We start from the raw sequence: 15,189 nt of genomic DNA, 5'->3' as shown, positions 1-15,189 counted from the left end.
TAATAATTCACGTTCAATGGTGGAATAATTTGATTCTGCTTTGTTGAGAGTACGTGATGCATACGCAATAGGTAGATCTTTACCTATTTGCCCTTGCGATAAAACAGCGCCAATCGCATGAAGAGAAGCGTCTGTTGTTAAAATAAATTCTTTAGTAAAATCAGGATATTGTAAAATAGGAGGATTGGTAAGGAGATGTTTGCATTCTTCAAAGGCTGATTGTTGAGTTTCACCCCAAACAAAAGGAACATCTTTCTTAAGGAGACTAGTTAAAGGTTTTGTTAGACTACTAAAATTAGAAATGAAACGGCGATAATAGCCGGTTAGGCCAAGGAAAGACTTGATGTCTTTGCATGATTTGGGAACTGGAAAATTATCGACTGCGTGAACTTTATCAGGATTAGGTTTTACACCTTCGCTAGAAATTATATGCCCTAGATAGGCTACTTCTTTCCTAAGGAATTCACACTTATCTGGTTGAACTTTTAAGCCATTTTTCCTAAGTCGATTGAAGACTTCGTATAGCTTTTGTTCGTGTTCTTGTAAACTAGAGGCGAAGACTACTATGTCATCTAAGAAGACAAAGCAACGTTCACCTTGTAATCCATAGAGTACGCTATCCATAGCACGTTGAAAAGTTGCTGGAGCATTCTTTAATCCAAATGGCATTCTTAAAAATTCATAATGTCCATACGGAGTATTAAAGGCAGTTTTAGGAATATCGTTTGATTCGAGTTCGATTTGGTGGAATCCAGAGGCGAGATCTAAAGTAGTGAAGTAAACAGAATGTCCTAACTTGTCGAGTATATCTGTAATGTTAGGTAAAGGATAACTATCACCTATGGTTATATCATTAAGTTTACGATAATCGATAACGACGCGCCATTTTTGTTTGCCGGAGGCGTCTACTTTTTTAGGGACTACCCAGATAGGACTACTCCATGGTGAAGTACTCGGACGTATTATATTTTCATTTAGCATTTTATCGACCTGGGTTTTTACTTCTTGTTGATGTATATGTGGAAACCTATATGTTTTCGTATTAATTGGAATATTTGATGTGGTAGGAATAGTATGCTTAGTATGGTTTGTAAATGTCAGTTTGTCACCTTCTGTATAAAATATGTCAGAATATTCAATTACGATTTTATTTAGGGAGTTTGATTCTTCTTTGTTTAAATGGTCGCCTCTAATGAGGGACCAAACTTTGCTCTGACGATCTGTTTGGGAAATACAATTAAAATTATTTATCTCATGTTGAGTTTGTTCCTTAGTATGTTTGTCAAAGTCAAAAATAGTAACAGGGATGGAAGGAGTGCTAATAATCTTATCTTGTTTGTCTAAATTAATGCAAGTTGTAAGAAAAGAGTTGTTTGCGACGGTCACTAATGAGCGTGGAATAATAATGCCATGATCTAATGTATGTTTTTCAACGATTGCTTCGCCAAAATTCATAGAATTTGTTGTACATCTAATTACTGTTTCCGATCGTTTGTTAATTACTTGTTTTTCGAGGGATACAGTATAGTTCTGTGAATTTAAATCTTGTAGTTTTTCATGTAAATAAAATAAGTCATAACTTTTGACGCCAATTGTTAAGATTTTCGATTGTACTTCAATTTTACAGTCATATTCAGTCATAAAGTCATTACCTAAAATACCGTCAGCTTTTATGTTAAGGTTTGCAACATGAAATTTATGTTTAGGTAAATTGTCAAGGGAAATATTTGCCGTTCCTAAGGTCAGCATCTGAGATTGAGAACTGGAAATACCTTGAATAGAAACTATATTTAATTCGTTAATGCAAGCTAAACCTATTTTATCTTTACGTATGACAGATATACCAGCACCGGTATCAATTAAAAGAGTCACAGGTTTATTATCTATGTAAAATGTAGCATGTAAGAGATTTTCTGGAGGAATATCATTTAAAGCAGAGATTGAAAAAGATTTAATATTCTTGTTGTTTGATTTCGACTTACGTTTATTTTTTTTATAATGGTATTTTGAATTCGATTTAGTAGTAGTATGAGATACAGCGGGTTTACAAGATTCAGCGATATTTTGAGATACAGTGGGGTTAGAAGATACAGTGCGATTTTTAGATTCAGAGGATTTTGGAGATTCATCGTGCTTATAAGAAATAGTAGAATCCGTATTATGACCAAAGGTTTGGGACTGGCTACCCTGTTTGTAGGTCTGTATAAAGCTAGCTTCGAAATCTGTCTGTGTGCAAGCTTCTTTGCATTGCCTCCGATAGGCTGGTTTATTATGCAAGGATGCAGGCACAGTGCTTTGTAACACTCGACTTGATTTTGGAATTTGAGGAAGCATTGAATAGTCTAAAGAGCTGGGTTCATCGAGTAGGAGCTGGTAGCGATTTCCAACGGGTCGCTCATTTCGTTGGTCGCTTCTAAGTTTAAATGGCGGATTGGTGCAGGGAGAGCGCGTTGTTTATTTTGCTCGTTGTATGCTCTCTTGCGACATTCGTTTATTGAATGCCCAATATTTTTACAATAAGCACATGTCTTTGGAGAAAATCTAGGATTAGGAGGCCTGAATGGAATATTTGGGTTTCTAATAGATTGGTAATTATTTTGATATGCATTACTCCTAATTGCTGGCCTAGGAGTTGGAACTGGTCTAAATAAAGATTGCCTAGCTTTGTTCATAGCCCTAATTTGATCTTCTTGCATTGCAAAACGACCTGCTTCTCTCAAGGTATCGAAACCTTTTGTTCTGAGCATTATACCCATGTCTGTAGAGAGACCGTTGAGGAATATGCTTAAGGCGGTTTCCTCGGTGGTTGCTACACGTCCGTCTAATGTTGAATCGCAAATTTCTGAGTGTAGTTTTTCTAAGATTTTGCAACGACAAAGATCTACTCTATGATAAAATTGGGTTAAGGACTCATCATGTCTCTGGAAAATCGATTGAAGTTCTAAATTCAAATGTTGAATCGTCTTGGTATTCGCGAATCTCTCAATAAGAAATCTCTTTAGTTCATCCCACGTCTCGTAAGTTTTACACCGAACTTCTGAGGCCGCGATGCCTTTAATATTATTTAGAGCACAAGTTAACAAAGTCTCCCGTTCAAACGGAGATGACAGTTTAAACACAGTATCACAGGACCTAATGTAACCGTAAATTTCATCGTGATTGTTTGTGTCGAATATAGGAATAAGATTTATAAGAGTTTGAATATTAACTGGTGATGCCTTCATTATGCTTTCGGTCTTTAATGACATGATGATTATTAAAATGTAGAATGCGTGTGTAGTTAAATATGAATAATGTAATTAAATGAAATATAAGATATAGTAATACAGGATAATATATATAAAACACACAAAATATGGAAATATAGGAAAAGAATGAGCCACAAGTAAAATGCCACTTACCACAGTAACACGAACCACAAGAGCATAGTATCGGCGAAAACTATTAAAAGCCTAAGGCTACCGTACTAGGCGATGCTAGTCCTTTGTACGTTTGCTTCGTCTTACTACACAAGTAGATCCTACCGACTGCGCCAAATTTGTTATGAGGCAGTGACTAAAACTTGTTTTTAAAACTAACAAACTTTATTTAAAATTATGTTTACAAAAACTAACGTTGGAGTTCGAATATGGAATAGAAGTGCCTTTGAAAGGATCGGGATTTGGTACTTAAAGGTTTGGGTAGGAGTAGGGATACATTAGGGGAACAAACAATGTCATTAGGTACTTAACTATAACTTATCACTACATGAACATATGGTTAAACTTATACAAGGCAAAAAATAACAGTTGAAAGTTTAATAATATAGTGGGGACCACATAACACATATTTCCGTCTAAAGACATTCATTATTTGAATGCGTAAGAGTTATACAATTTTAATTTTAATGTACTCTTTGTTGTAACAGTTCAAAGCGGCACCTCAGTACGGGTAACCGCTTGAGTCAATGAACACCTCACCATTATGAAGCGAATTCTAAAAGCACGCATTTTCATGATAAAATGCAATGTATCTGTGGCATCAGAAAAACTATACTTTGACAATGAACAGCGCACAACATTGACCCAAATAAAAGGGCCTATACATTAGCAAGGCTAAGCCGAGTTTATTTTCAAAACTGTCCTAATATGATTGCGATGCATACAAATTCTAAATATACCAAACATAAACAAACATGAGGCAAATGCAAGCTGGCTGCTTTGATTGCTTCCATATGTTTATTACAGAAACAGTTACATTTTAGTGTGTGCTAAATAAGTCACCGCGTATATTTATTCACCTCGATAATGACAATTTACGATATAAGCTACTCACCAGAATGAGGGCCTGAATCTCGAGATGAAGCGCGATTATACACTCCACTATCACAAGAAACGTTGAGACTCCAGTTGTCAGCGTCACCCTGGTTCCTCTCGTCTTCTTCCAAAGCCCGGCTATCTTCATCCAACGCTACGCGGACCTTGTTCACCTCTTGCTCTATTTCATCCAACGTTTGGTGGCCTTCAACATCCTCAGAAACTTTCTCGAAATCTAATAACAACGCCTCTCCATAGCTATCGTTTTTGGGACTGGCTATCTCAGGGCCGTTGAGAACTGGAAAGTTTGCTGTGGAACAGGAGTTAAGGGGGGGCGATTTTAAGTCCTTAAAAGGATCACGCTCAGGTTCTTCCACATAGGGATCCCTGGACGAGGATGGAGCACCGGACTCGACGGAACTGGTCGGAAAACTACAGGCAGCGGTGCCGAACGCTTGGAAACTCTGTTGGCCCGGCTCCAAACTGCGAAATGAGAAAAGAAATGTATTAATGTAGAACGCGCCCGTCTGTTAGAGAGGGACAGTGGTAGAGTTAGTTCACCTTCAAAAATTTCGATGAATTATAGCGCGAGTGATCTGGACTGACGACGCCATATTGACTTGGGAAACTTTGACATAATTGGTAATAGCGCAAAGAATAAATGTCTCGGACGCATCGGCAGGTTGTAAATCACATAACGTTAGCAACACATGTGCCGACTGTCAAACATCTCCTAATCGTATCTTTCAAGATATAAACAAAATAGAACGTTTTATAGAATCATAGCAAAATATATAACTGCTTATACCTAAACTCGGTTGGTTAGTCAAAACATTGGATTTAAAGCAACGGATCGTATAAAATATTGGTTGCGTGCTGTAAAGTACAACAGATCCAGAAATAGTAGTTGACCCAGTAACTACTGGAACGTGTATTTCCGTCATCGAGTAACCGTCTCGAGTACCAGAGACAAAACAGGACTGTTTAATTACTAACGAGATTACATTTGATGTGGACGATAATAGAACATTTAATTTTGCGTCCGCAGACAATAAAGTACACAAAGATAGATTGAAACGCGTTGGAAAAGACGCCTGGAAGCTTAATGTTGGATTTAATTAATATATATAACGAGAAACTAGGAGTGATATTATTTTATTGAAAGTGTAAAGTTTACGTTTTCATGCGACTTACTATCTTAATTAATTAACAAAATCTGGACGTCAACTGTCATATTACAGGGTATTTTATATATATATAAAATCTAACAAAATGTTATTGCCTATAAGTAGTTAGTTATTTATTTTTAATATGTAATTTTTTAGCTTGTTTTTCCTAATTCATTTGTAATGATTGTTTTTTGTTTCGTGTGTGTTTTTTTTTTGGTTATGCATTCTATTTGATTTATCCTGTTAAGAATGGATTGTGTATTTTCGTAAATATATGAATAAAATATTCAAAGGATAACTTTTTAATCACTAATTAAATTCCATGTCATATTAATAATACTTTATTTATTATAAAAACACAAGGTAATGTTTAAGTTGTGGCTTTTGAGCTTTAGGCACAATCGTCTTATCTTTATTTATCGAATTTTTTAAGGCACGTTTCGCTATAGCCCTTGCCCTACTTAGGACCTACTACTACCTACCTAACTAGCGTCTGTATCGTCAATCAGATTTTAAGAAAACTTTTCACAACTTACAATTCAAAGCATGGCCACTCCAGAATAAAACGTTCCATTTTTAAATTGAAAGGAGATGCACAAAACCAATTTTAATTCTTACATCTTCGAGACTGAATGAATCAAACCGCACCATGGTGATGTCAGACGTTCAAGTACACAAAATTAGCACCGAACACTATTAAATTTTCTAACCAGTATTTTTCAGGATGGTTTCGTAGAAAGTATGAGTCCAAGTGCATTTTATTTACTTTGATATAAAAGATTTTCTATAGAGCTATTCTACCCGGTGGGACTATAGTGTAGGGTATATAGTGTAGCATATCTACCTATATACAACAGCATATGATAACTGGACTAATGCTTAGAAAACAGTTGTGTTTAGATATATGTTGCAATTCTACAACCTCTGCATATGCATTTAAAATAGTTTTACAGGAATTTAATTAACGTTTCGTTGAAGATCGTGCGACTCTCATCCCTGAGGTCGTAGGTTCGATTCCCGGATGTGCACCAATGGATTTTTTTCTATGTGCGTATATAACATTAGCTCTTACGGTGAAGGAAAACATCGTGAGGAAACCGGCTCGCCTCCAGTCGACGTCGTGTGTCAGACACAGGAGTCTGATGCCTATTAGATTGACAAATGATCATGAAACAGATACATAAATCTGAGGCCCAGACCTACCACAGATTTTTTTACTTAAACGATCACAGTATGAGACAGTGTGGTTTGCATAGTCTAAAACTTTTCCATACAAATACAATACAATTTCCAATAAATACTTTGTTTTGTCTAACACAGTCCTAGCACAGTCACGGTGTAAAGATGTGACTCATTTAATATAATATTATTTACTTCGCTTTTAATATTGTATTTTGTCTTAAAGCAACAATACCATAAGCACCGGTTACAATAAACAAATGCGTATAGTATTAATTAAACGCATTTAATTGGATTTCATTTTAATTAGAACTGCGTTTAATGAATACTGTGTATTTTATTTTAAATAAAATAAATAAATCAGTGGCTCAACACTTTAGGTCAGGGCCTGAATCTATTTCATGATCATTATTCAATCTAATAGGCAAGTAGATCAGCCTCCTGTGCCTGACACACGCCGTCGATTTTTCGGGTCTAAGATATGTCGGTTTCCTCACGATGTTTTCCTTCACCGTTAGAGTGTTAATGTTATATTCGCACATAGAAAAATATCCATTGGTGCACAGCCGAATCGAAACTACGACCTTAGGGATGAGAGTCGCACGCTGAAGCCACTAGGCCAACACTGCTCTTTATTTTTAACACTCTCCTAAATACGACAATTTAATGTCATGGGAAACTCAAACAAGCAGGAAATGTACATTCGGGATGTATAAAGAGGGCATGCAAAACAAAAGAGTAAACGACTCATAACATTAGAACTTGCTATAGCATTTAAGACCGGCCCACGCCTCGTGTTCACTCATCAAAATAATGGCGATCTGCCAAAATTTACTACACAATAACACCCGGCAAGGAACAATCACCTTTGCACAAATTACATTGTACCAACAAAAATATACACTATAAACCGATACTTATTTGAATACTGTCCTGTATAACGCTAGAAGCTAATACCATTTATTATCTAAACAATTTAAATAAGATTTGAATTTTATAAAAACGCTTGTGTTACACCATACTCAACGATCGTACAGTTAAGGAATGTTGTCTACGTTCAAATAGGTTTCGATAACAACGAATATAAAAATGGTTCAAAAGTGTGAGTTATTAATTAATTTTGTCTACAAGTACTAACATTATATTCTGGCTGCTATTTAAAAATACTTACTTGGATGTTATTGATCGCAGCTCGTCAATAGTGACAGGTTGTGTCTTGTAACGATCGCTGTCTCTACTCTTCGGCTTCGAAGGATCTCTAAGAAAATTATCTTTTGTGAGAGCCTGCTCCATATCTTTAATTCTCGATGCAATCGATGGGAACTGTTTCGGTCTATTTTCGTTTGAAGTTTCGTTTCGATCCCAGTCGGGACCGTTTTCTAAGTTCGTATCAACTTGGCGTCTGCGATTGTTAAGAATAGACAATAACTCTTCGTTGACGTCACAAACGAGACTCATTGATCGTGGATTCGTTTTGGGTCGTAAATTTCGCCGGCGTATAACCGCACTAGGATAACTTTCATCTGGGGATGACGAATGATTCAAGACTCGCCGCGGTCCAGCCGCTAGTGAGTCGTTCGGTTCGCAACTGAAATTAGTCGCACTAGTGCTAGCATCTGTGTCAGCGCAAAACGACAGCCGTGGGCGCGGGGATTGGCTGCGTTCCCTAGTGAGACTTGAACCTCTCTGCTTTAATATTGGCTTAACTGTCGCTTCACATTCTGAACCTGATTGATCCGATGTTCGTGATCTAAGCAACGAGGACCTGCGGGAGCTTCTGTCGTCTTCGCTCAAATCGAAACTAGAAGCGTGCCCTTCATCACCAGAAAGCCGTTTATATGACTTCAAAATTGGCTTCTTTGGACGCTCAAAGTCGTGATCGTCGTGTTCTATGGATTTCTTTTTTAATATCGGTTTCGGTGTATCTAATGGCATAATATCAAGGCAAGGTCTCTCTTCGGAAAAACTCTTTTTCTTAAGAATCGGTCTCACAGTCTCCTTGTCATCCTCACGTTCTATAATCTCTGCGCCACCCGCAGCTGCCAGCAGCACGGCTTGAGCGATTGACACGTGAGATGAAGTAGTACTACTACTGGAACTAGAATTGGACTTTCGTTTTAAAATTCCATGTGGTTCTGGAGAACTCTGAGAAATGTCATCAATGATATTGTCGTCTTCTCTGCTCATTTTCCGCTTTAAAATACCATGAATTTGTCCGTCTGGGGAACGAGTTCGGACGACATCTTCCAGAGAGGATCGTCTATTTTTCAGTATTGGCTTACATGTATCTGAAGAGCCGTCATCGGCAAACGATACCTCTGGGCTACAAGATCTACGTCTGGCGACTTGGGACTCATCTAAACTTCGACGTTTTTTAAGAATTCCTTGTCGTTGTCTACTTTCAGATCGACAACTACGTGGCTCTACGACGTTAGGTGAGAAAGTGACAGGCGGCGAAGCAACAGAATTATTAGGGGTGCTAGTAGTAGTTGTATCTTCGTGAATGGACTTCCTCTTTAATATAGATACAGGTGTATGATGAGATATTGATGAATTATCTAGACGGCGATTTTGACTAGATGAATCATTATTGAGATCAGAAAGTATTGCTCTTTGCTTTTCAAAGTCGATTAGTCTCTGAGCTGCTGCATCTATATCTTGTAGTCTTTCGGTTACATCTCTATTTGGGAATGACCTATCTTGAAGAAGACCATAATTATATGTATGATTATTATTATTACTTCGTTGTTCTTCTGAGATAAATGAGCGATGAGAGTTTTGTAAATCGTGTGAATCTGCGTTTGACTTGTTGCTGTTTAAATTATTCGACAATTTGTTAACCCTATCTAATGTTTGTTTCGTGATTGCGGCTACTCTATCCATATCTTGGGATAATCTAGAACGTGTATGTGGCCTTAAAGTTTCATGGAGTGTTGACATAGTTCCAGCTTCTGTAGATTTGTCTAAAACTTTTTTACAACTACTTACTTTACGGTTCGCAGGCGAATTATTGTTTAAGAGAACTTTATGAGACGTACTTTTCGCATCACTCGTCTCACTCGAAGGTTTATCTAAACTAGTCAGTCTTTTTTTCGAATTATGTGTTTTTTCGTTACAACTATCATAATTCTTTTGAGCTCCATGTAGTTTTTCCTTACGACATGCTTCAGAATCACTCTTGGTTTTTTCAGGACTTTTACGGGTCGATCTATTTCTCAGTCGTTCGTTTCTCGGTTTTGTCTGGCCACTATCGATTTTCGTTAATGGTTCTTTCGAGTGACTTTGCTTAATAGGTGAAGTAGATGCTCGATTGCTTTTATCTGGAGTTCTTTTAGACACGGGTATGAAGCTCGGCTTCGTACCAGATTCAGAACTACGTCTTCTTTCGGGGCTTTTAACGGGGGCAGTGGTATTTGGCAATGTGTTCGCTACTGACTTAACACCAAAAGTTAAATTAAAAGTACTTTTAGATGATCTTTTGGATGACAGTATAGAGGTTTCAGTCTTGGGGATAGCTGATTCGAGGGACCGGCGATTTCTTGTCTTGGTGGCGATTCCTGAAACAAACAAAAAATATATTAGACATATGAAAAACTCTTAGATATTTTAAATTAACTAATGATTACCGGAAGAGGAACTATTGACCTGTTTCTATTGTTCAAAACAGGTTCAATGACTGCATAAAATCTGAATGTACAGTTTCGTGCGATTTTTTTTTTTTTTTTTTTTTTTTTTATAACGGGGGGCAAACGGGCAGGAGGCTCACCTGATGTTAAGTGATACCGCCGCCCATGGACACTCTCAAGCATTGATCACCGAAGCTATTGTAAACGATCTCAGAGCAACATGTAGTGCATTGTGCTTTACAATAGCCAGGTAGAAGGTTGAATTGCAAATCTATTCAATAGAATGTTTAGAATAAGTCGCTAGAATGTTTTCACTAATATAAACTATGCTATTATTATGAAAATATTGGTCTTTCATTATAACACCGTGGTGTCAAAATCAATCAAGAGGAGAATTTAGTTTTTTATATTATACTAGCTGACCGGGCAAACGTCGTTTTGCCATGTATATCATTTATAATAAAAAAATAGGGGTTGATCGTAGAGGGGTGAAAGTTAGGGGTTGTATGTATTTTTTAATGCTGTATCATAAAAAAATAAGTACAAAAAGTTTTGTCTAAAAAATAAAAACAAAAATTTAGGGGTGGGACCACCCTTAACATTTAGGGGGATGAAAAATAGATGTTGTCTGATTTTCAGACATACCCAATATGCACACAAAATTTCATGAGAATCTGTCAAGCCGTTTCGGAGGAGTTTAAACACAAACACCGCAACACGAGAATTTTATATATTATACTAACGTATCTTTATCAGGGTCGCTAAGTTCTCTGTGTAATCACACTGTAAAACTAAATATATGAGCCGGCATTTGACAAAGCTGCCGGAACTGACTTCATTATTATAACTCTATTAGATACAGAAACACAATCAGCTGTATGAAAACGTGATATGTCATTAGCCATTAGGTACATAATCTAAAATTTAAATTACCACGTAACCTAAATCGACACGTGAAATTATAACAATGTATCACGTGACCTCAACAGAATTCATCACTATTAACCATAATAGCTTAACAATGATGACGCCTACACTTACACAGTTTATAAACATTTACATCAAAAACTCTACATGTTTTTACTATTGCATATAAATATTTTTATTTCAGCGCACTTAGAGAGAACTTAGACGTGTGTAATTCACATAATTTTCATTAGATGCACAGCATTTGTTTCATCAGAAACACTAAATGACTATGACAATTTAAACCCTAAGAAACTCAATTGTTTAAAATAAAATAAAAAGCCTTTTATTTCTTGTAAAATCAAAGTAAACCTACTCCTCTGTATGGTTTCCTAATAGAACCTCCCCACCGACCTGATGGTCCATCGTTCGTCTGCCAGTTTTGCTACATCTTCATTTAAGCTTTAGAGCATAGTTTGGGCATTAGTAACTTCAGTAACGCTTTATATATATATATATAAAATAAGGCAATCTAAATCATATTACACACGGTCCATAAACGTTAACAAAACTATTTTCATTTGCAGTGGAAATTTATTTAATATCCTCTGTGGCAGATGCGAATTTCAAACAAATCCATTGTTAAACAAGCCGTTTCAAACTACGAAGTGTGCAGGTTTTAACACATTAAACGGTTTTATATTTGACGACTCATTGGTCTAGTGGTTAGTACCCCTGACTACATACGACTACAGACTACATAACACAAGCTTCACCAGCTTAGCATGGGACTAGGTCAATTGGTGTGAATTGTCTTTTACAAAAAATATTTACAGAGCAAACGTAAAATTTAACGATCACTTCAATTCAATAACTCAGAGATTTTGGATTAAGAATTTCAAGATTTCAATTCAAAATACAAATAAAACTATACGACTTTTATTTTGATACCCTCCATGTATGAACAGAATCGGTCTTTTCTTTACATTGTTTGTGTCGATGATGCTTCTAAATAAAACTTTCGCAAAATAATGAAATGAGAAAATATCTAATAGAGAACAAATGTATCCCCAATTTCCATTAATTCCTTTATATAACATTATTAGCCGACCCGGCGAACTTCGTAACTTAACAGTCAATGAATGTCGTGTTACAGATTAGTTGAACTTAATATATGAATTTATGTAAGTAATACAATGAATACAGAATAAATATTAAGTTCCCTACAATTACCGAATTGCAATACAAAAAGAAGAGACGAATATGGTTGATGCTCATTTCAGTTTAGGTGGCCTACCCCTCTGGGATTATCAAATAAAAAAAACTCCCAAGAGCTTGTCGTAGACCCGAGTAGTGAAACACGACCGCATCAAAGAGGGCTCTCTCTGAGACATTCCCCAGGTCTTAGGGAATTAAATGTAAATGATTGCTGATAATTTAGGGTCACTTGTGACAACAAAAAAAAACATTAAATTAATTTAAGAAGTTCATTTCCGGATTGGAATTGATAAAATTAAAATCATCAGCATATGCCTCTCAGACCACGTGCAAGCACCCGAAGTGCAAAGTTATACATAACTATACACATGTATATAATATATTAAATGCGCGTTTAATTATTTCATTACCAGCAATGCTATCACGAGCTACTTAATTAATAGAAAATCGGAGATAAATTCAGCTACAAGGAAACGAACCTCATTTCAATGTTTATTTTTTTTTAAACTAGATGACTCGGTGAACTCTGTGTTAACCTTCGTATATTTGTGTCAAAACTTACACCAAATTTTTTAAAACAGACCAGAGATAGGACCTCATAGCTTTGAAGCACACGTTTCTGAAGGCATCTATATACATATATATATGACAACCAACTAATAATAGTTTATTTCTAAAAAGATATCAAATATTTCCCATCTAGGAAAGGTTTTTTTTGGGTAAATTCAATTGTCGTTTTTGAGTATTTTTCTTTACATATACTTTAAAATAAAACAATCCTTTCCTATAGCCAAATCGGTCCAGCCATTCTTGAGTTTTAGCGGGATAAACGAACAGCAATTCACTTTTACGTATTTAGATAATTAAATATAAAAATGTATATAAATCTAACTTCCTCACGTTCCAGATATAAAAATACTGAATAAGTGCCACTTTTCCGTTGTTACGGTTAAACGTTAAAGGAAAACAAGGTCACAAGGTCGACCTCTATTTCAACTTTTTGCTTTCAACAGTACTTGTTATCTATCTATTTAAAAATAATGTTTTTCACATTAAATTTTAACGTAATTATTGTTATATACTTTATATATTTTAAAAGTTTGCATATTGTCAATTTAAAGTAGGTATTTTGCAGGTGAGTTCCCCAGATATATAATTATTAATCTATCAATAATATTGTAACGATATAATCTAATATATAAAATTCTCGTGTCACAATATTCGTTCCCATACTCTGAGAATCGGCTACTATCTATCTTTCAAACCCATAAGTGATAAGGGGTGTCCAACCCAAAAAAAATTGTTCTTTTTTTATGATTCAAATTCAGCATACAAAAATACATACAACCCCTAATTTTCACTCCTCTAAGACCAACCTCTATTTTTTATTATTATACTAGGTAGTTATTTTTATTGAACTAAAAAATGTTTCCTATAAATAATATACATGGCAAAACAACGTTTGCCGGGTCAGCAAATTAACTAATTTATAAAATTATATTATTAGTTTTTAAAGCCCAAAACAAAAACTACGAAAGCCTGTCTATTGAAATAAAACTGTACCTTATAAATTTAGAAAGATAAATTTTCTTATAATATCTTTAATCCACATCAAACTTAATTTCAGATTTATAAATCTCAATAAAAATTTCAAAGGATTTCTTTTCACATGAATAAAGTATGATTTAGAAATTTTTGTAATTCCATCGTCCCAGACTGCGGTGAACAACCTTTCAGTTCGAAAATCTATTCATCAGGATAATATGTCAACGACACCAACCCTTATATCACCTTATACTAATTATATTCACCTCCTTGTCAGTCATCAGCTAGAATTATGTGGTTATCGATTTTTAGGGACATAATTGTATTTTGGATGACAGAGACATAATACAACTTCTTTGACAACTCGGCGCACGGCACATGTCATAAAATACCCCGAGTAATTATATCTAGAAACATATTCAATATATTTTACGTGAACTTAACAATTCGTGACCAAACATTGATAAATGCATTGGTATTGCATGCTACAGCATACAAAAATACATACAACCCTTAATTTTCATTTACCCTCTACGATCAACACCTATTTTTATTTCTTAATTAAAATCTTATGACTTGAAATCTGAGGTTTATATAGAAAAATTAACAGAAAAACCTAAAAAGTTTTCATTCCAGAAAACCGTACAGTCTCTGGGGTAGCATAGCCAAATTTTCCATGTTGGTATGGAGAAACGAAGTTCGCAGGGGCATCAAGTTTATTTATAAATAATTATGATTTTACCGTTTAATCTAGTTAAAATGTTTTAAACAAAGATTTAAAAGACACAGGAAATTTGTTTTTTAGACGAGGCCATGAGAAAAAAAGCACAATGTATTTTCTATCATGAAACCGGTCGTGACCATCTAGATAATGTTATGATTGATCGCCATAACACTTCACTACTTTCAGTATTATTTTAGGCTTACATAAGTTCATATGTTCATATTAAACGTTGTGTGTCCAGCTAGTGTTTATTTTATATAACAGCAAACGAGCTGGAGGCTCACTAACGGTTTCAATATTTGTAAAAATGTGAGGAACATGTATACTAACAATACAACAATTGGCCTATACGTCGCATTGCTTAATTTGTAAGTAATACTTTGTGCCTATTTTATTATAGTACAGTTTTACTCTAGGAGTACATTGTCTACACATATAATGATTTAAATAATGTATACAAAATATTGTAAAACCTATTTTAAAAGAGCAAGTGCCCATTATTCTTTTCTTTTCTTTTATTTATTGAG

At 35.3% G+C, this 15,189-nt stretch overlaps 1 protein-coding gene across 5 annotated transcripts in view; it reads right to left on the bottom strand.

Annotated features, from left to right (window-relative positions):
- Nucleotides 1-15,189, bottom strand: part of LOC125057018 (supervillin-like) — a 182,527-nt gene that overhangs the window by 87,945 nt on the left and 79,393 nt on the right. For all 5 annotated transcript variants that reach the window (XM_047660428.1, XM_047660430.1, XM_047660431.1 and 2 more), the window contains 2 exons: nucleotides 7,815-10,200; nucleotides 4,315-4,778 (listed from right to left, as the gene is read on the bottom strand). In XM_047660428.1, coding sequence (XP_047516384.1) covers nucleotides 4,315-4,778; nucleotides 7,815-10,200 — 2,850 coding nt within the window. The remainder of the gene's footprint in view (nucleotides 1-4,314; nucleotides 4,779-7,814; nucleotides 10,201-15,189) is intronic.

This window comes from Pieris napi, chromosome 16 (assembly GCF_905475465.1).
Source record: "Pieris napi chromosome 16, ilPieNapi1.2, whole genome shotgun sequence".
NCBI classification, from domain to species: domain Eukaryota; kingdom Metazoa; phylum Arthropoda; class Insecta; order Lepidoptera; family Pieridae; genus Pieris; species Pieris napi.
Note: the sequence above shows the minus strand (reverse complement) of the source record. Positions and strands in the feature narration are given on the sequence as shown.